Raw genomic sequence first — 20785 nt, forward strand, 5'->3', positions numbered from 1 at the left:
AAGAAAAACTGTCTTCCTGGTCCTCACTTGCCTAAATTTACATTGGAAAGGAGAGCCTGTGCCAGGAGGATAGCTGTTACCAGAGACTCCCCCTGACCTAAGAAACTTACCTGCGTAAAAGGCAACTTTGTTTTCAAACACCTCCTATCACCTTCCTGCCAAGGGCCCTCTTCGCCTTTGTAGCCCCAGACCCTACCCTCTCCTTGGCTCCCTTAAGCCTCCTGTCGCCTCATTGCCGTGGAATTTCCAGGTCTGCATGGAGTCCCGATCCCGAGGCTATTAAAGTCGGTTTTCTCCTGTTAATCTGTTTCACGTCAATTTGACTCTTAGTCCAGCTGGTGGGACCGTGGAGGGCAGAGGAAGGTCCCCAGCACGATGACAGGATTGGGCTCCGCAGGGATTTGTCAGGCCAGTTTCTGAACGTCAGAGGCTGCCCTTCTGTTCTTCTCAGTGGGGAACTAGGGAAAGGATGAATAGGGGGCTGGGGCGCGCGTGCGCGTGTGCGTGCGCGTGCGTGCGCATGCATGTGTGCATCTGTGTGCGTGTGTGTGTAGAATCCAGTTCAAGGTAAAAACCTTTTCCAGGAGAGCAAGTTCCAAGTTACTCTCCCCTGTCCAACCCCCACCCCAGCCATACAGTCCCGGGCCTCGTGCTTTCGGCCCTCATGGTCACCACCGCCACGGTCATGGAGGCGCGGTGGCCCTGGGCACTGGGGAAGCTGAGTCAGGTTAGGGGGCCCGCTGCCTTGGCTGCAACCTCCTGCTTCCCGGCTTCTGCTCCCCAGACAGCCCCTGTGCTCCCAGGAACTCGCAGCCTGTAGTCTTGTCAGGCTGTTTTTGGCACCCTCCCCAGTATCACAGCCTCCCAGTGACTCCCAGAGCTACTCATTTGAGCCCTGAGGAAAACCTATTAGGTATGAATTCTTTGTTGCTTTTGGGACAATGGCCTCTGACCAGACAGGTTCAGCTCCTTGGACCCCAAGGGCCTTGTTGTCTCTGCTCCCTGCCTTGTGGGGTGATGACCTCACCCCTGCCATCAGCTTCTGGGATCCAGTGACTCATTGCAGATGCCTGGCACCTGAGTTCCCTGAGGATGCTCTCTCAGGACATGGGGCCGTGACCTTTCCTCCTCAGCCCAGGGCTTCTGTCTGTCCGTGATTGCCTTTCTCCACCCACAGAGCACCTACCTCTGCCTTCAAATCCATCCTCCTGCCCTCGGCGGCGGCATCATCCCTCTCTGCCAGAGAGGCTTCCCTCCCGTCTGGTTCCTCGCTCCTGACCCCACCCCCAGCGCCAGCCTTCTGGCCCCAGAACTCATCCCTCCTCTTCCTGTCGGTTTAAATCTGGGTTTTGCCAGTTGGGCTTGCTTGCAGACCTTGAACAAATTACTTAAGTCTCTGGGCTTCAGTTTGTGCATCCGTAAACTGTGGGTAGTGGTAATTACCTTTTACTGTTGTCCTGTGGATTAGTTCTCTGTTTTTGTTTTTTTACTGCATAAGTAATTAATATATACATTCATTGGTAAAGAATTTAAACCAGACAGGGTAGAACGAAGGTCTCTTTCAGCCACTGTCCCCTGGAATCCTAATTTGATGTGGGCCCTCAGGACATTTACATAGCTATTTATGTACACGTGCAAATACACGCGTGTGAATGTGTGTATATGTATCCACGAAATAGCTCTGAAATGAGGACGGTGGGGGTGGTGAAGAAGTCTGCTTGTGGACCAAGAGAGGTTGGTGGTTACCAAAAAAAAAAGCTGTATTTTTGATAAAAGCCAATCAACAGGTGATGCCTACAATTGAAAGAGCGTGCAGTAATAATAAAACCCTGCTGTTTCCAGCTGCGGAGGCAAATACCACCAAGCAAATCAGCCAAGCCCAAAGACATGGAGACGGGGATGGAGCTGCTAGTTTTTCTCAGTAACCTAACTGACGTTCTACGAGTGTGTATAACTGGTTCAAATCCTGAAAAATAAACTGTATTCTGAGTTCCTTTCTTTCCCATCAGCGTGGGGAGATCTGCTGCCCACCCCTCCGCAGACCAGTTTCCCGCACTTCCTCCCTCCTCTCCTTGCCCATGGCCACCACGGGGCTCCCTCTGCCTCCAGTCCCGTCCACCCCAGCAGCCCGGACCACCTCTGCAACAGGTTCAGTCAGACTGTGTTTCTTCCCACTCACACACTGTCTGAGCCTCACTGCCTCCCAGAGCAGGGTTGGCGTGAAGTTCCTGCGTCTGCAGCACAGCACCACGCCCCCCTCAGCTCCAGCCCCCGGCTGGACCCCGCCGCCCCACCACACCCGGGATCCCCCGCCTGCTGAGCTCCCCAGCCTGCCCAGCGGCCTGCCTCTCTGCAGATGCACCTTGCTCCTGGGCCTTCTCGGCTCTGAGCTCTCTGTTCCCTCTGATGAAACCCTCCCTGTGTGTGTTTCTTTAATATGGATCACAACTCACAGCACAAAATAATTCTACAATTGCTTTTTCTTTTAAACACTTAGAGATGTTCTCATGTCAATCCAAATAGCTCTCCTTTGTTCTTTTTAACTGCTACGTGAACTAAATTCGGTAATGTCTGTTAAAGCACTTTGCTTGCCACCCAGCCCATGGAAACACTCGGGGGGACGTTTGTTTGCTTCGCTTCAGTTCCTGTCACTCCAACATAATGGAGAAACCTCCAGGACACTGTGGCGGACAGACCCCTGCTCAGCCTTACTCCAGCTGTGCAGGTTCTCAGTACATGACGTGTTGGTGTCCCCGTCCCCGTCGGGCAGCAGAGGACGCGCTCCGTGTCCCCGTCGGGCAGCAGCGCTCTCCCACGCACCAGCTTGCTGGCTCTCACCTCAAAGCCCTGCCATGCAGGGGGGAGATATTTCTTTCCTCCAAGACCTGACCTGTCACTTCCCATGAAAGCTGCCCTCCCCCAGAACAGAGCCCTCCGCCCTCTGGGCCCCGTCCCTGTGCCGACCCCCTGTGCTCCCGTCACCCCCCTGTCAAGAGCTCAGCACACTGCCTGGCACATAAAACCCGCCCCATGCACGTCTGTTGGATAAAACCTTAACTTCCTAAAAATTGAATCTCTCTTCCACTTCATGTGTTCCCTGCAGAAGCAGCTGCAGCTGTGGCCTAAGAGAGAAAGCAGAACATTCACGATCTGGGGCTCGTCCTGTCACCTCTCTGGGCCTCAGTTTCTTACTCTGTAAAATGGGGGTAAAGATATCTACTTCACAGGGATGAAAGAAACTAAAATGTATGCAGGCACTCAAAAAACGTAACAAGTATTGGGGCGCCGGGGTGGCTCAGTCATTAAGCGTCTGCCTTCAACTCAGGTCCTGGGAGACACGGTGTCGGGCTCCCTGCTCCGCGGGGAGTGGGTTTCTCCTTCCCCCTCTTGCCCCTCCGCCTGCTCCTGCTCTCTCTCTCTCAGATAAATAAATAAAATCTTTTTAAAAACGTGGCAAGCATTCTCACGCCCCCGCAAACTCACGCTGACACCATCTTTTCCCAACCCTCCCACCCGGGAATGCCCAGCGGTCCCCGGGGCAGGTGTGCCAGCGTCCCTCCATCTAACGCGGTGCACCCTATTCTGCCCTGTGTCCTCATCAGTGTCCACTTCTCTGCAGCCCCCCCATCTCTCACGCGGCTCAGCAGCCTGCGGGCGCAGGAGTGGTCCGGGCGCCTCCCCCAGCCCTGGTTTCGAGGATGCTCGCGCAGGTGCTCAGAGATGGCAGACAGAAGGAGCGCGAGCGAGGCCACGCTCCGCACAGGGAGGGGCCAGCTGCCCTCCCAGACAAGCGGGCGGGCGGGCGGGACGGGCGAGGACTGTGGGAGGGCCATGCGGGTGCCGCCGAGGCTCGGGAGGAAGTCAGAGGGAGAGGCTCCCCAACTAATTGTCAGGCCGGGTGCCAACAGCATGCCAGTGATGTCTGGGCGACAGGTCACCGGGGGAGAGGAAGGGAGGGAGGAAGGACCGTCTGAGAAGCACGTGGGGCCCCTCTCAGCTCACTTCCAGCTCAGGAGGCTTTTCTAGGTCACTCTCTGCTGTGCCTCCCTCACAGGTTCCCTGCTCTGCCCCAGCTTCCTTTCATGTTCCTGCCTCGGTTTCTCTGACTCACAGTCCCTGCCCCCGACTCTCTTTGTGTCTCGGTGGCCCTGAGGGGAGTTGGGGCTCCACTGGCGGGGGGGGGGGGGGAGGAGGGGGGACAAGGGGCTGGCGTCCCCGCCCCGACTCTGCCCCTGCAGCGTCTGACCTGGGCAAGCAAGCCAGGGCCCAGTTTCTTCCCCGTCACCGGTTACACACTGTTAGTGTGTTAGGAGCGGTTAGTGAAACGCAGAAGATAAACTACGAGGCTCTGAAGATGAGCAGTCGCTACGTAAGCATGAACAGTTTTGCTGGTGCCCCCTTACTCACAATGTCCCAGGCTCAGCTGGGGCTGCACAGTTCCCTGAGCTAAGGGATGTCGGACAGGCCCCTCCTTCCCCCCAAACCCGCCCCTCGCCTCGCCCTCTGCCCCTGGAGCCCCTGCTCTGCTCATGTCCCACAGCCAGCCCTGCAGGCCGCACACCTTCAGCTCTGCATGATCCTGCAGCCGGCAGCCAGCAGCCCGCCTCTTCCGGCCACCTGCATCCCACAGCAGGGCCCACCACCCCGGAACCAGAGTCCTCGGGACCCTGCCGACCCTGCCCACTCCGCTTCCCATGGCTCCCAGTGCCCCCTCACTCGGCTCCAGACGCCAGGCCTTCATGCCAAATCTCACCCTGCCTTTCCTTCAGTCTGGACCACTTCGCCTTCTTCACTCCTTGCTCAGGTGTGACCTGCTGCCATTGTCATCCTGACCAACCTACGCAGCGCTCCAGCTTCAGGATGCCCACGGTACCCGCCATACATTTCCCATTTTATGTCTCCGTCTCCCCAGTACGTGATTCCCACGAGGGCAGATTCCTGTCTGCTGGCTCCCCTCCGGAGTCCCCGGCTCCCAACGTAGTATCCAGCACACAGTAGGGGCCTCATGAATATCTGCTGAATAAATGCATATAAACCATCTCCTTTGATCGTTAAAACAAGTCTTTGACATAGTATACGTGTTCCCACTCTATAGTCACAAATCTTGGAAACCCCACTGTTTCTGAGTAGGGTGTGCATTCCTTCCTCTGGGCAGGTTCTTACCTAGTCTAGTCACACGGGGCAAGGATTACAATGAGGTTTCCAACCTGCTGCCCCTTCCTCCAGCCTCAGCCCTCCCTGGGATCCAACGGAGATTAACCCGGTGCACACACTCCATCCGCCACCCTGGCTGAGCTTCCAACTGCAGGAAATGGGTTGAGGACAGAGCCAAGGGAGGGTGAAAACAACCACGCAAGGCCGGTGGCGATGCAGACCAGGAGGCAGGGAATGAAGGAGCCCACAGGGAGTGCAGGGCAGGGGTTGCCTTGCAGGGAGAGGCAGAGACGGCTGTCCCACTGAGAGGGGCGTCACTTTGTCTTTACCTCCTCTCCTGTGGTCCCATCCCAACACCCAGCGCTCCTCAAGAGCTTTGCAGGAACCCAGTGCATCCCAGGAGCTAGAACTTGCCCTGGACGACCCCCTCCCCTCCAGGGACCATGTCAGTGGCTTCCATCTACAAAACACGCTTGGAGCCGGTTGCTCCTTTCCAGCCCTACCAAGTGTCGTCGCCTCTCAGCTAACTGACCGCAGCAGTCTCTCCCTTCAGGACGACCGACCCGCACAACTCTGCAGGTGCCACTGGGCCACGCTGCTTCTAACTGGAGACCCTGCATGCTCTGGTCTCTGCTGAGTCTTCATCGGCTGGCACCCTCGACCACCAGCTCACCACACACCAGCTGTCTTTAAATTGGCCCAAACTCTTCCTTTCCTCAGAGTCTTTGCAAAGCTGTCCCCTCAGCCTGGAATGCCCTTCCCCCCCTCGCTGTGCCTGATGAGCGTGTATTCGCCTCTCACGTCTCCTAAGTGTGGCCTCCCCAGAGAGGCCTTCCTCAACGCCCCCATCTACACTAGAGCCCCGAGCCAGATCTTTGTGGGGTGGCCAGATTCAGCAAACAAAAACACGAGACATCTACTTAAATCTGAATCCCAGACAAAGAATGACTCCTTTTTTAGTACAACTATTCCCACACGATATTTGGGAGATACTTCTATTCATTGTTTATCTGAAATTCATGTTTAACTGAGTGTCCTGGATTTTATTTGGCAAGCCTAGATGTGTGAATTGACTTCATTCCTCTTCCAGTTGGAGAGGCTGAAGAGTAAAGGAACCTCTCCTTCTCAGCTAGGGTTCTGCCGGCGAGATCTGCACGGGATCCGAGAGGCAGAAGTGAGGTGAGGTCATTTTCCCGCAGGAAGGGGCTGGGGGTCCGCGGGAGTGGGCAGGCGCACTGACTCAGACGGACAGACCTTGAAGCCAAAGGTCCAGTTAGAACCTTGTGCCTTCTCACCCTCCAGGCCTTCCAACGATGTTCCAATCATCCAGTTCCCTGCGCCCCTGCCGCAGGTCCCAGCACCGGCCCTGGCCTCCGAGGCACCGCGTGGAGGTGCCAGGGGACCGGTTAGTGTGTCTCGCTGCCCGCGGGCTGTGGCCGATACGCTCAGTGTCCTGCCGCAGTGTTGGCGTGCTGGACTTGATCGTTTGCTTCTATTCCTTGTCGGACGGGGCCTCACTCTGCACGTGCACTGAGTGCCCAGTGAGCACCTTCTTAATTGAAATACGTGTGGAAGAGACAGGAAGCAGCCTGCTCCTACACGCTCGGGGGTGAGGACCAGGAAGGCGGCCCCACACACACACCAGTTACCCTGGACCAGCTCGGTCACCCCTCGGACCTCAGTTTTCTCATCTGCCATGTGAGAGTGACACTCCATGGTGTGAATGTCCCTTTCAACTCTGACATTCTACCAACCTGCGGTTCTTTGAACTCGGTGGTGAAAGTGGGACCTGAACCAAGCTAGCTACATTTGGTGCACTGTCCAGGTTAACAGATTATCTGTCTGGAAGGCTCATTCTCCCTGATGGGAAAGTGGACACGGAAACGGATGCTCATCTGGAATGTGAGCATGTAAAGGAGGATGAGACTTACACCAGCGAAGGGGGCGAGGGCTGCTGGGGCCGAACGGGAGTCTGACCGCACAGACCAGCCACAGAATGCCCAGCTCAACCACAGAACCCAGCGCCTGTCCCGTTGGTACCTGGGCACCTCATATCGAACCACCGTTCACATCACTCTTCATCAAGATCTGTTCCCCAGCAGTGCTCTGCTCACCACGCAGGGCTCTGCTCAAACATCACCTCCTCTGAGAAACGTTTTCTAACACCCTATTAAAAGCAGTGCTCGCCTCCTCCAGTTAATTCCCCTTATTACCCACTTCATGGTCCTCAAAGCCCTTATCACATCTGTAATTATCTCGTTAATTTATCTGTTTACTTGCTGATTGTTAGTCTTTCCCAACAGATTCTAATTTGCTAGAGGATGAGGGACTGTGGCTGGCTTGGTCACCCCTAACTCCTACGGCAGTGGTAGACACAGAGGAGGCCCTCAGGGAAGTGGGTGTCGAGCAGGAGCCGAAGGGCTGAGCAAACACGGCTCCTAGAGGGCCTGCTGGGGGCGGTGGTCAGAAGGACAGAGAGCAAATGAGCATCCAGGGTTAGCTGAAGGAGGAGCAACACTTGAAGGGAGAGGGAGGAAGGCCGTCCCCAGGAGGACAGAACAGAGAAAGTAAAGTAAGTCTCAGAAGAGAGGGAGCAATGTTTCGGGGAAAGAGCACAGAGTCTGGAGGCAGTAGATCTGACCTTCAGCCCCAGCTCTACCTCGGACCAGCGGTGAGAGCCAAGCACACCCCTCACCCCGCGACTCCCAGGGCCGTCTGGTGAAATGGTTGTTGGAGGGCCAACCGAGAAGGTCGGCCCCTATAACCTGGGCGACATGCCTGAGCGTCAGGACAGGTTGGTGCATCTGGTCAAATCTCTGTCCTCTGGGGAAGCTGCCCCCCCCCCCCCCCCGGAGCACCTGGAGCAGTTCCTAGGAAGGCTGCCCGCCAATCTCCCAAACATAGGTGTACCCACAGAAGACAGTCTTTGGGAATGGGGCATAGGGAGTGGGAACCGGGAAAGAATCGGGTCTCCTTCACTTACGCTTCTTACCCCTGAGCGTTCTTTTCCCACGTCCAGTTTTCTCCCCAAAGATGCTTCATATTTTTTGTTCCGGCTTTTCCATTTCTTTCCCACTTCATTTACAAGTCACTTCCTCCAGGAAGCCTTCCTGAAATCATTCGCACTCATTCTCCAGTCTGTCACCATAATCCCCAACCCACTCTTCTGCACTCGGTGCGCCTTTACAACGCAGTAATGACAGACCTCGGGGGATGATGGGTACACCTGTGCGCATTATCACACTCCCTAATTCCGCCATGGTGCATTCTGTACCTGCCTTGTCACACTCCCTAAGGGCAAAGACCATGACTGCCTTGTCCTCCAGTCTCCCAAACACCTCTTTGTACCTACCTCTCCCCCTCGAAGGCTCCTGAAGACTTGTGGACTCTTTGAAAGGATGGGGATGTCACTGAAATGGAGGAGAGACAGACTGAAGAATAAATAAAAGTAGAAAAAAGCAGGAAGAGAAGGAAAGAGACCAGCGATGGGCCGAGGCCCCACCTCCAGCACGCCCCAGTCTGTGCATGGGTAGGCACCTGGCACAGCACCCCAAGGAGCCACCCTGGAGGCACCGGGAAGGGGTGGGGACGGGTGGTGGGAGGCACCTATATCCATGTGGCGTGAACAGAGAGGCAGGACCCAGTCATGGTCAGCGCAAGCCAAGCCAGTACGCACAAACAGGCACCTCCGCCCACCCAGCCGTCTGGGGACCGAATGAGCCCCAGATGGGGATTAGAGGATCTGGGGCAGAGTTGTTAGGGATTCTGGCGAGGGAGGGAGAAGGCCTTGGGAAGCGAGACATTTCCAGCAGTGTCCATCCCCCAATGCTCCCCCCCCCCCCCCGTGCTTGATGTCCCAGAACCACTAGGTGTGAGCCCACGTAAGCACAGCATAAAGGCTGAGCCGGAAGCCTCGACACGTCTGTAGCCGGCCGTGTCTCATCGCACACGAGCATCCCCAGCGCCATGCTGGCCTCTGCCAGTGAGGAAGGACTGCTGACTGAGAAGCGTAAGAATGCTGTGCGCATTTAGGTCTAAGCAGAGTCTGTCAGAAGAGTCTCTCTTTGCCCAAGTGGTGATGGGCAATTCAATGACCGGGTATATGTTTATTGAGACCTGCCATGTGCCAGGCACTGTTCCAGGCTCAGGGAAAACAACATGAAGGCCAGGTTCCTGGTCCCATAAAACTATCTTCTGGTGGATAGAAACAGCTCAAAACATAGAAATAGATCATTTCAGATGGTGAGAAAATCCACAAAGACAATACATCCGGGTAGAGAGACAGTGAGTGCCTTTGGGGAAAACTCCTGGAGATACAGTGCTGAAAGACCTTCTCTGTTGAATATGTTCCATCTGGGTTGAGCCCTGAATGACGAGATGGACACAATCAAGTCCAGCTCTGGAGCAAGAGGGGCCCCAGGAGAATCAGCAGCAAGTGCAAAGACCTGGCAGTGAGATCAGCCTTCGTATGCTCAAGGAACAAAGAACGGAAGGCCTTGCAGCAAGCCCAGTGAAATGGGGAGGGCAGGTCTACCTGCCCCAGGGTGAACACTGGAATCACCTGGAAAGCTTTTAAAGCTCCTGATGCCTCACCCATCCCCATAGATTCTGTTTAATTGATCTGAGGTGTGTCCTTGAAAACTTCCCCTGATGATTCTACTGCACAACCCAGAACAGGAACCATGGACAAGGCCCGTGGATGGCTGACAAAGAGGGTATCTGCAGACACTCGGAGGCCTTCCCCAGTTCTCCAGGCCCAGATCCAGAAAGGACCCAATGTCTAGCAGGCCTTGAGGTGGGGACAGACCCAAGAACATGAAGCAATCCAAAGGAAGAGACTAAAGAGAATGGACCAGGGAAATCCAGAAAACACAAGTGGCTGGAGCAAAAACAAACCTGCGCAGACAGTCCCGAAGGATCAGAGATGGAGAGAAGGGGAAAGCACGCACATTCCTTTGCTGTTTGCTGCTACAGCATGATCGCAGACTTATGTTTGAACTTAGAGGTCTAAGATGGGTCCCACTGGCGCTGAAGTCGAGACGTCAGCAGGCCTGGGCCCCTCCTGGAATGCACTGCCTTCCTCCTGCAGCTTCTGGAGACCACCCACTCCCTGTGCTCGCAGCCCCTCCCTCCGTCCTCCAAGCCAACAGTTAGGCTAACTACTGTCCATGCTTCTCCCCACTGCCGTCCTCTCCTTTAAGGGTGCTTGTGATTACACTGGACCCACATGCATAATCTGGAATAATCTCCCTATTTTACACTCAACTGATTAGCAACCTGAATCCCATCTGCACGCTTCATGACTCTCTGCCATGAAAAGGTTCCAGGAATTAAGACGTGGACATCTTTGGGGGACCAGTACTCGAACTACCACAACATGAAAGCCGTTTACAAAACATGGTTTTGGTCATGTTTGTCATCTTTTGCTTGGGTCGTTGTGGGTTTTATGAGCACTGGGCTGGGAGGTTAGTTCCAGGCTAAGTACACATGGGTTTATCTGTGTAGGTTTATCAGGGAGTCAAGTTTGAGTGTCTCCCCAGTAAGTATGGAGTGGAGGGAAGGACAAGGGTGCCTGAGGGGTGCCTGATCTTTATTTTATTTATCTCCACGCTCCATAAAGACTTACAGCTGTTGTTCTTACTGACGATAAAACTAAGGACAGACTGTCTCTTTGCATGTTTTCTTTGGGTCTGTCCATCTGTCTCTGAGCAATACTGGCTGTCCGTCCCGGTGATGCTCAGTGGGCACAACAGTATTTGGGCGTATCTGAGACATCAGCATAGTGTGAGTGCCTCTGTCCGTAAGCTTGTGCACCGTGGGGAAGGGGCACACGGGTGAACGAACATGCGTGTGTGCTCCACAGCGTTTGCGATCCCAGTTGTGGACCTCTGGATGTTTACTTATTCACAAACCCTCCGGGGCATCCAGACAGAAAGGCCTAGCATGAGAGGGGCAGAGGAACTAAGGAGAGTGGGGAGATGAAGGTGAGGGGAGAGGAAAACATTGAGAAAGCACCTGAAATAAAAGAGGCAGAGGGCGGAGTCCCAGCAAGGGCACAGATCAGATCTGGGTCTGGCTCCGCTTCTGGTTATTCGCTTGCTGTGGGAGCTTGGCAGTACCAGCTCTCTGCGAGGCTGTTTACCAAGCGATTTGAAATAGATAACCCTTGGATACCTCCCAAAGAAGGGGAGAAAGAGAAACGTGGAAATGAAAACACACCGGGAAAAATGGAAAGAACTAGAGAGACACAGGAAGAGAGGCCGGCTCTGCGAGCCAGCCAGAGGCAGGGGTGTGGGCGCCTGCTCCCCGCCCCTTACCCCGAAGCTTCAGAGTGTTCTTAAGCCCTTAATAGGTAAGGCAGGAAGATGGAAAGGAGAGAGTCGCCTGGAATGACAGCACACACCAACACTCAGAGGCCTGCAAAGCCACAGGAACCAGGATCCCTGCTTCCGCCCCCAGCCCCCAGATGTAGGTGTGCCGGCCACCTGGAATGACTCACACCTTGGCGATGCGGGCACCCATGCCAAAAGCGAGCCTGGGCACCGGGCCCACCGGCACAGCACAGGCCCAGGGGGAGGGGAGATTCGGGCCCTAGAGGGATGACGGCAGAGGGGGGCGCTTTCCTCCCCACGGGGTGCTGCCTTGTCCCAGGAGCGCCCCCTCCTGACCACGCCCTCGCCTCGAGGACCCAGAAGTCCTTTCCTCCCGCCCTCCTCCCCCAAACCTTCCCCGGGAAGCCGGAGAACCAGATGAGGAGTTACGCAAGGCCTGATGTTTACAAGCCGCGGGGGCCTCCTCCGCCCTATAAAGCCGGAACGCGGCGGGGAGCGCGGCCGAGACCGAGACTGGTGGAAGGGAGGGAGGCCGTCCCCGGAGGGCGTCCGAAGAGCGTCCGAAAGTTCATGCGCCGGGCGGAGAGAGGACCCTCCACTCGGCTAGCAGCAGGCGTGGTTCGCGGAGCGCGTGCTGGCAGGCGGCCGCAGGGGTCGCGGAAGGGTCGGCGCCCGAACGCGCGCTCCCCATGGAGGGGCCCGAGCTGGGCCCGGGGCTGGTGGAGCGTCTGGAACAGCTGGCGACGTGCCCGCTGTGCGGGGGCCCTTTCGAGGACCCGGTGCTGCTGGCATGCGAGCACAGTTTCTGCCGCGCGTGCCTGGCCCGCTGCTGGGGCGCCCCGCCGGCCGCCGGCGCCCAGGCAGCCCCCACCGCCTGCCCCTGCTGCGGCCAGCCGTGCCCCCGCCGCAGCCTGAGGTCCAACGTGCGGCTGGCGGTGGAAGTGCGCATCAGCCGGGAGCTGCGGGAGAAGCTGGCTGAGCCGGGGGCCCGCGCGGGGAGGCGCAGAGGGGGCCGCATCCCCACCATGGGCTGCCTGGACCCACACGGAGAGGTAAGGCGGGTCGTGCTTCGCGGATCCGCTGCCGCTGGTGGAAGGGCGAGACTAGGGGTTCCCGGGGGGCGGGGCCCTTCTGGAAGTTTAGGCAAAGAATGGCTTTGAGAAAAGCAAAGGACGAGGGGGCGGGGGGCTGACCCCAAGTCCCTGGAGTGACGCGAGAGGTGCCAGGAAGGACAAGGGAAAGGAGTTCACACTTTACCCAGGGGTCAGGGGGCTGGACGGAACGCGGGGCGTCCGGAGCCCCTTGGCAGAGCGCTGGAGCTGCGGAGGGACGCGGCTGCGCGCCGGGGAGTTGGGGACCCGGAGGGAGTACGGGAGGGCGCGGGCCGGCCGAGGCCTGCGAGGACTGCGGGGGACAGAACCAGCCTAGGGCAGGGCGAGAACCAGCTGGAGTGCAGGGGCGGGGAAGGAGGGGCTGTCAGAGGAGGGCGCGAGGGAGGGAAAGCAGAGCCAAAGGCCCCGGGAGCGTCGAGGCACCGGTGAGCCCCGGGCTCCAGCCCGAGCCGCGCCGGGCGCTATTTGTTATTGCTGTCCTCGGCTCCTCCCAGGGCCCCCGGCGGGGGCGGCGACGGGTGCAGGCCAGGTCCACCCGCCGCTGGGACCTCTGGCTCCCGCCCCGCATCCCATCCCGCACCCCGCCCCCCTGCGCCAGTCTTGGCCCCGACTCCTTGGCCATCAGCCAGCTCCATTCCCTTGCCCAGCCCCCCCAGGCGTCCCGGATTCCTGACGGGCTTCTTCCCAGCAGCCTAGCCGGTCTCGGGTCTTGCTTCCACACTTTGAAGTCTACACAGACCTAATTAGTCCAGGTGTGATTGGCATAATTAGGCAAATTGCCTTTCCTCTCTTCCCTTCACCACCACGCTGGCCTGCTCAGTCATCCCCAAGGGATAGTGATAGGGGCAGGGGGACCCTGGTATTTGGAGGGGGGCATCCAGGGCTCCTCCTGGTTCCCATGGTACCCTGCAGATCCGCCAGGACCTCCGGGGACACATCCAAGTCCAGCGTGACAGACACAAAGCAAAGGGCCCGAGAAACGCCACAGGTCTTTTATGGCAACAGGGGGAAGCAGCTTTGTTAGAAGGCTTTTATATACCAACTCTTAGCCCCGGGGCTCTGGGTGTTCGGTCCTGTGATGGAGGGGAGGACACCCTCAGGCAGGTACAGAAGGACAGGGGACCACTGAAAGAGACAGACTGAGGCTGGGAGAGGCAGCAGGGAAACGTAAGGGCTCTGGAAGCTAAGGGGGGCAGAAACAAGGCCTGGGCAAGGCTGGTGAAGGGGAAGGGAAGGAGGGCAGCGGATGACGATGGACAGGAAGGTCGGGCCCTGAAAGGGGACAAAGGGGTGAGCGAGATCACTCTGAGAGGTGATGGGGAGCTCACCAACGGAGACCCAGCTACTGGGCAAGGAGAAGAGGGGGAGGGCTCCTGAGTACAAAGCCCGGGGCTCACATCCATGTTTTCTTCTGCCCATCCCAGGATATAAGGAAGACTTGGAGAAGGTGAGTTCCATTTTACCGTCCCTTCCTTTCCACTACCGGCCACCACATCCATCACCTTCTCCACGGGCTCACAGCTTTGTCCCCACTCACGGACAGGTTTCCTGCTCCAGAGATGTGAGTGGGGTAGGGGTGGGGGCATCAGAGGGCAGAGGGTGTCTCCCGATTTCCTGACCCTTCTCCCCCATCTGCCCAGACTTGATGCCCCACCACCCAAGTCATCTAACTCAGACGATGCTCTCCCCGAAGATTATCCAGTGGTCAAAAACATGCTCCACAGACTGACGGGTAAGGAGGGCAGAAGGGACCCCACCGAGTGGGAGTCTGTCTCAGGCTTGCTCCCTTTTCTCTCTCAAACATGCTCAAGTCTTTTCTGACGTCTACATCAGTGTCCTGGGGCCCCTGGAACAGAGCACCACATAGTGAGTGGCTTAAACAACACAAACTGTCTCATAGTTCTGCAAGAAGTTGGTGGGATTGCTTCCTTCTAAGGCTGTTTGGGTGAATCTGCTCCCTGCCTCTCTCCTAGCATCTGGGAACCTCGGGGGTTCCGTGGCCCAAAGATGGCCTCCTCCCTGTGTCTTCACATGGTTTCCCCTGGTACTCATTTGTCTCTGGGTCCAAATTTCCTCTTTTTATAAAGACTTCAGTCATATTGGACTAGGGCCTGTCCTAATGACCTCATTTTAACTTAATTACCTCTGTAAGGACTCTACTTCCAACAAAGTTCACATTCTCAGGTACTGGGAGACTGCAACATATCTTTTTGAGGGGAACACAGTTCGACCCGTAACAATGTCTGTCCTCAGTTCCCCATATGCCAGCGTCATACTCTCACAAACAGACCCTTGGGGGTCAGCTGCTTCTGCCCCATGGCATTACCCCTCTCCAGAAGACCCACATCTCTCTGCAGCTCCTGGGGAGTTCCCTCCCCGCCCATTACCAAAGCTGCCCCCTACCTTCTTTAAACTGCCAGAGGGGTGCCTGGCTGGCTCTGTCCGCGGAGCCTGCGACTCTTGATCTCAGGGTTATGAGTTCAAGCCCCACGCTGGGTGTAGAGATGACTTAAACATAAAATCTTAAACAAACAAACAAACCAACAAAGTGCCAAAGGTGCTCCACAGTCTTGGTCACCCACCATCCCACCAGACCCAGATTGCTTCTAGCAACCCCAATCCAGAGTCTTTTCCTCAAAAGCAAACCACACGCGAATCCTTCTGGTCCCTTTGGCTCTCACCACCGTCCCTCTCCTCCTCTGCCCCAAAGCAACCAGCCAGCCCACTCCCACCTCCCCTTGGGGTCCCAGCGTCTCTCCTATATCAGTGCTTCTCTTCTGAGCAGCCTTCCCTGTCCGGCTGACCCAGCTCGATTGCCCCACCCGATGCAGCAGAGGGCAGGACCAGTCCTTACTCCTCCCTGCAAGTGGGACCGGCTAAACTCTTCTTCCGACCCCACACTCCAGGCCGGCTCTCTTTTGCCCTCTGCACTGTGTCCCCTGCCCAGGGTCAGCACGGTCCTTGTCCAAATCCAGCGGCACACAAGCGGCGCATCAGTGCAGGCCGAGTGTTGCCCAAGCCCGCCCTTTTCTACCCCTTACCCCACTCAGGCCTAGGCCGCTTTTGGAGCTGCGGCGAGGCTCCTTTGGTGCTCTCTGCTGCACGCTGTCAGGCCCCACCGCCTCTGACTCGGAAAGCCCCTCAAGCGCTCCTCTCCTGCCTTCCCCCGTGCAGCCGACCTGACCCTGGACCCTGGCACCGCGCACTGCCGCCTGCTCATCTCGGCGGACCGCCGCGGCGTCCGCCTGGCCCCCCCGGGGACTCCCGCGCCCCCCGACGGCCCCGCGCGCTTCGATCATCTCCCGGCGGTGCTGGGCGCACAGGGCTTTGGGGCCGGCCGGCACTGCTGGGAGGTGGAGACCGCCGAGGCCGCCTCCAGCCCAGACTCCTGCGGGGAGGACGAGGACTACGGCGAGAGCCGCTACGCCGTGGGTGCGGCCGGGGAGTCGGTGCGCCGCAAGGGCCGCGTGGGGCTGTGCCCCGCGGGGGCCGTGTGGGCCGTGGAGGGCCGCGGTGGCCGCCTGTGGGCCCTCACGGCTCCTGAGCCCACCCCGCTGGGCGGCGCCGGGCCCCCGCCGCGCCGCATCCGCGTGGACTTGGACTGGGAACGGGGCCGCGTGGCCTTCTACGACGGCCGCTCGCTGGACCTGCTCTTCGCCTTCCAGGCGCCGGGGCCCCTGGGGGAGCGCGTCTTCCCGCTGCTCTGCACGCGCGACGCCCGCGCCCCGCTTCGTATCGTGCCGGCCGAAGGCTGAGTCCCACCCACACCCGCCGGGAGCGAGGCACTCACGCAGGGGTGCGCACCCTTCCACTTGGCCTCAGTGTCCACGCCTGCCCCTCCCTCCCGGACGCGGCTCCACGTTCGGTTACTTCCCGCCTCATCTCTCCCCTCCCACCTTCCGCTAGTCCAGACCGGAACGCTCCACCAGGATCCTAACCCACGGCCTCCCTCCCCGCTCCTGCCTCCTCTCCTGGTCTCCAGGAAGGGCCCAGTCCATCTCCACAGCTCTGAGGCTCGGGCTTCCCTGCCCTGTCCAATCGGAGCTTCCTCTTCAAGACTGCCTGGGTCCCAGGGCCCTCTAGGCGGCTTACTGTCCTTTTGGGGAAAGGGGCAGGCAGCTCTACTCCGTGCTCATGGCCTTTCCCCCTTTGGAACCTCCTGAAGACTCCCCCTTGTAAGGAACCAGTGGTGCTCTCTCCTCGACCTGGGAATGGCACAGACACCCCAAGCTCATCCTTGTATGTAGCTTCACATCTTTCTCCGTATGTATAAATGGGCCCATATTTAACACGTTTTGTGATGCTGGGTTATTTATTTTGTGCATCTGTGGCAATAAATGAGATCTCAGTGGTGGTATGGATTTGACTCCTCTCTGCAACTGTGCATATGGCAAGAGGCCTAGAAAATGATGTCACGATCCCAGTAAGGAGTGGGGAGGGCTGCGAGGGGACATCTGGGCTGGCAGACACATCAAAGCCTAGGAAGGAATGGGTGAGAGCGCAGTACAGGGGACACACCCCCATCTCTTTGCTCCCTCTTTTCCTTCCTCCCCCAGGGACCCAGGGCCTCAGGACTATGCTGGATCTGTCTCTGAAGCCAGAAGACGGAGGAGACAGTTGGCTCTAAGTGGCCGGCCTTCAAGCTGGCTTTGTTGGAAATCCTGTCTCTTTTTTTTTTTTTTTTTTATGAGAGGGTGAGGAGAGGCCATGACTATTTCCTTTTCTATTTCCCATTAACGGTGAGAAAGCAAAGACCTCTCTCCCAACTCCTCTGGAGGGCAGGAGGGGGGAAGGGCTGGGAGCCCCCTGGGAGCCCTGAGGTCCCCCACAAGGCCTCAGATCCCACAGGCAAGGACTAGGAGTTCAGATTATATAAGTACATTACTGGAAGAGCTCGAAGCCAGGATTAACAAGCATAGCTGGGGCAAGACGGCCCCAGATCCGACTGGGACCCTGGCAGTGAAAGCTGGGGCTGCTGAGAACCCAAGTTAAGTGTTTGGGACTCAAGGAGAGAATGCAAGGGGCCAGGATGCCTGGGCCCCAGGACAGGCGGTTTGGCGGTGAGAGCAAGGGGGAAAGACCAGGACCAAGACGCCTGGGTCCCTGCAGAACAGAGGACGAGTGCTGGAAGGAGAAATGAGGGCTGGGGGAACCCAGAAGTCTGGGTTCTGGAATAGCAGCAAGGCAGGATTCCAGGACCTCTGTCTACCCTCGTCTCCCTCTCCCTTCCATCAGGCGGAGGGGAGGGGGGGAGGGGACCGGAGGGGGGACCAAACCAGGGGTGTAGTCCCCAGGGAGCCACATGAATACATTCAGGGCCAGACAGACACAGGAATGGTGGGGGAGAGAGGAATTTAGTGCTGCATTGGCCCTGGAGGGGGCTGGGAGGGGTCAGGAGGCTGGGGAGGGGTGGTGGGGCTCGGTCCTGGGGTTGCACGACGCCGTCCTTTGCGGTGGCCCCGTACACAGTGTGTATGACCACAGCCCTCCTCTTCCTCCTCATCACTCTCCGTGGAGCTCTCGCCAAAGGCCCGAGGTTTCTCGTAAATACAGCAGCCTGGATTTGGAGGGAGGAGCCCGGTAAAAAAGGAGCAAAAGTTAGGGTGTACAGACAGTTCTACTCCCGCCGGATCTCAGTAACAACTCCTGCCTCCACCATGGGCTCCTTCTCCCTTCCAGGATCCAGCTTCCCCACGCCCACCCCCTGGGGCTCAGGCACCCAAACCCGTCCTTTCCGCCAGGAATCCAAAGCTCCACTTCTCCCCGTTCTGATACCTGTCGCCTTCAGGCCTCGGCATATCCCCACCTTGCTCCCTCTACTTGAACCTGGTCTCCCTGAAGCCAGTGACAGGACTGCAGGCAGCTGCTGGCGGCCAACAATCACTCACATTTTGATGAGCGGCGGCCCATGTGTTCGTTGTCCACAGTGTCACTCGTCCATTCTACCTTTTTCTCTGGCTTCCGTTTCCGAAGCTTGATAGTAAGGCTCCGGTTCTCCTGGAAGGTGGAGAGGCACGGGCATACCTATCTAGTGCCCTGCGGCTGACCTTTCCCACTCCCTCCCGGGGCCCCAGTTGAATCAGTCACAGACAGGGCAGCAGAGGAGCTGAGTGCTGGGAGAGGACAGAACACAACAGGGCTTTGACCTCAAGGAGTCCCTGGGGAATCGAATGTTCTCCATAACTGCTAGGATACAGAGAAGACACAGTTCCTAACCTAGGGAAGGTCCCAGCAAATCTTCAAAGGAAAAGATAATCCTTGCTGTTTCTCCGTCTTCCTCCCCAAATCATCCTTGGAGGTCTTAATACTTGAACATTATTTTCTCAGTCCCCAGTACCTAACCCTTGACCTCCCTTTCTTCTTCCAGACCCCTCTCTCATCCTCAAGCCCTGCGCCCCACTTCCTGTCCACCCATTCCCCAGCATCTTCAAATAATAGCAGAGATGCCAGGATGCAATAGGTCATCTCTGCTATTATTTGAAAGGCCCTTAACCCAGGAGCTATTAAGCCCAATACACCTGCTCCCTTTGAAAGCAACTTAACCTGTTTCTGCAAAAATGCTACTCATTTCTCTCTTTTCATCTCTTCTGATTTCTCACCTGTTCAACAAATACTTATTGACAAGTATGCTTCTGGGCAAACTGCCCTACAGCAGGCCTCCAGCCATGCTTATTCACAGAACCCTTCATCTTCCCCCAGCACCTGCCTTGCTCCTCAATCCCCCAGGTACCATCCTTGGGTCACCGCCACCCCATCACCTGCACCCCAACTCTGCCTCCCTACCCCATGTGCCCGCCCCGGGCAGCAGCACCTGCACCCCAACTCTGCCTCCCTACCCCGTGTGCCCGCCCCGGGCAGCAGCACCTGCACCCCAACTCTGCCTCCCTACCCCGTGTGCCCGCCCCGGGCAGCAGCACCTGCACCCCAACTCTGCCTCCCTACCCCGTGTGCCCGCCCCGGGCAGCAGCACCTGCACCCCAACTCTGCCTCCCTACCCCGTGTGCCCGCCCCGGGCAGCAGCACCTGCACCCCAACTCTGCCTCCCTACCCCGTGTGCCCGCCCCGGGCAGCAGCACCTGCACCCCAACTCTGCCTCCCTACCCCGTGTGCCCGCCCCGGGCAGCAGCACCTGCACCCCAACTCTGCCTCCCCATTCCATGCCGCCTGGTCGGCCTCCTGCACCATCTCTGCCACTACGGAAATCCCGCACCCTTGGCGCTTCTCCCGACCCCAGGCTGTCCACCCCGCTCCTCCCAGAGCCCCAGCCCCTCCCTCCCAGCCTCTCCCGAAGACCCCGAGGAGCACCGCCCCCCCCGCCTTTCTCACGGGCTCGGTTGTCACGGTAACCGTTGTCTCAGTGACGGTCTCACTCAGCCCGGCCCCTGCCTCGGCCATGGCTAAGGCTGAGGAGAGGGAGGAGGGGAAGAAGGGGGAGGAGACACCCTTCCCTTTCTCTGTGTCTCTGGGGTCAAGACAATCGGTATCGGGCTCAGAATAGCAGCCAGGATCCTCCACCTTCTTTTTTCCCCCTCTTCCTGGGCCTCCGCTTCCCCACCCCGGGGAATAACCTGTCCAACCCCACTTCCGGCTCTCTGCTTCCGGGTGTGACGCACTCTGTAGTTCCCCTTTTCCTTTCCCGGGCACTAAAGGCGTCTAAGCGCACGCGTCGCCGGATTAGTTCCGCCATCACGTGACAGTGCGCAGGCGCCGCAAGAGGCAGCCACAGACTTGGCGGAAGAGGCGTCACTGCGGGTGTGGAGCGCGGGCAGCAGGCGCACGCGCAGCAGGCGCACGCGCACGCGCAGCGGAGACGAGGCAGGGGAGCGGTCCGGAGGGGCCGCGCGGGGCTGGGGGCGGGGCCGTGGGCGGGGCCCCGGGCCCGGGCAGACCACCCCGCGGCTGCAGCCGTAAGCAGCCCGCAGTGCCTACGTGGGTTTCCCGGCTTCCCGTGGAAACGGAGCTCCGGCCCCAGAGGCAGGTGCACGCACCTGATCAGGACCGGGCTCTGCGGGCGCTGGGGCGGGTGCCTCATGCGCCGTCTGCTCGGACTGTCCCCAGACCCCGCCTCGGAGCCCCCACCCAGTCTGCTGGCGGGCAAGACTCTGAGATACCAACGGGCGCAGCTGTGCGTCTCGTCCGTGAAACCGAAGCCCTATACTGCCCGCTGTCGGGGGTGGCGACGGGGAC

General features: G+C 58.3%; 2 protein-coding genes across 2 annotated transcripts; one reads left to right on the top strand and one right to left on the bottom strand.

The window, feature by feature from the left end:
• The first annotated feature begins 11903 nt into the window (after positions 1 to 11903).
• RNF39 (ring finger protein 39) lies at positions 11904 to 16755 on the top strand. The gene is given in 5 exon segments (XM_027603338.2): positions 11904 to 11966; positions 11969 to 12538; positions 14023 to 14045; positions 14239 to 14330; positions 15773 to 16755. Coding segments are annotated over 5 exon segments (1329 nt in total). The 3' UTR covers positions 16354 to 16755.
• Positions 16756 to 16891: 136 nt separating this feature from the next.
• On the bottom strand, positions 16892 to 20199 carry PPP1R11 (protein phosphatase 1 regulatory inhibitor subunit 11). Its single transcript, XM_027603350.1, has 3 exons — positions 19925 to 20199; positions 18487 to 18595; positions 16892 to 18155 (listed from the first exon to the last, which is right to left on the bottom strand). Exons 1-3 carry the CDS (start codon positions 19991 to 19993, stop codon positions 17953 to 17955), a joined length of 381 nt encoding a protein of 126 aa, XP_027459151.1. The 5' UTR covers positions 19994 to 20199; the 3' UTR covers positions 16892 to 17952.
• Positions 20200 to 20785: the final 586 nt, after the last annotated feature.

Source organism: Zalophus californianus, chromosome 7 (genome assembly GCF_009762305.2).
Source record: "Zalophus californianus isolate mZalCal1 chromosome 7, mZalCal1.pri.v2, whole genome shotgun sequence".
NCBI classification, from domain to species: Eukaryota; Metazoa; Chordata; class Mammalia; order Carnivora; family Otariidae; genus Zalophus; species Zalophus californianus.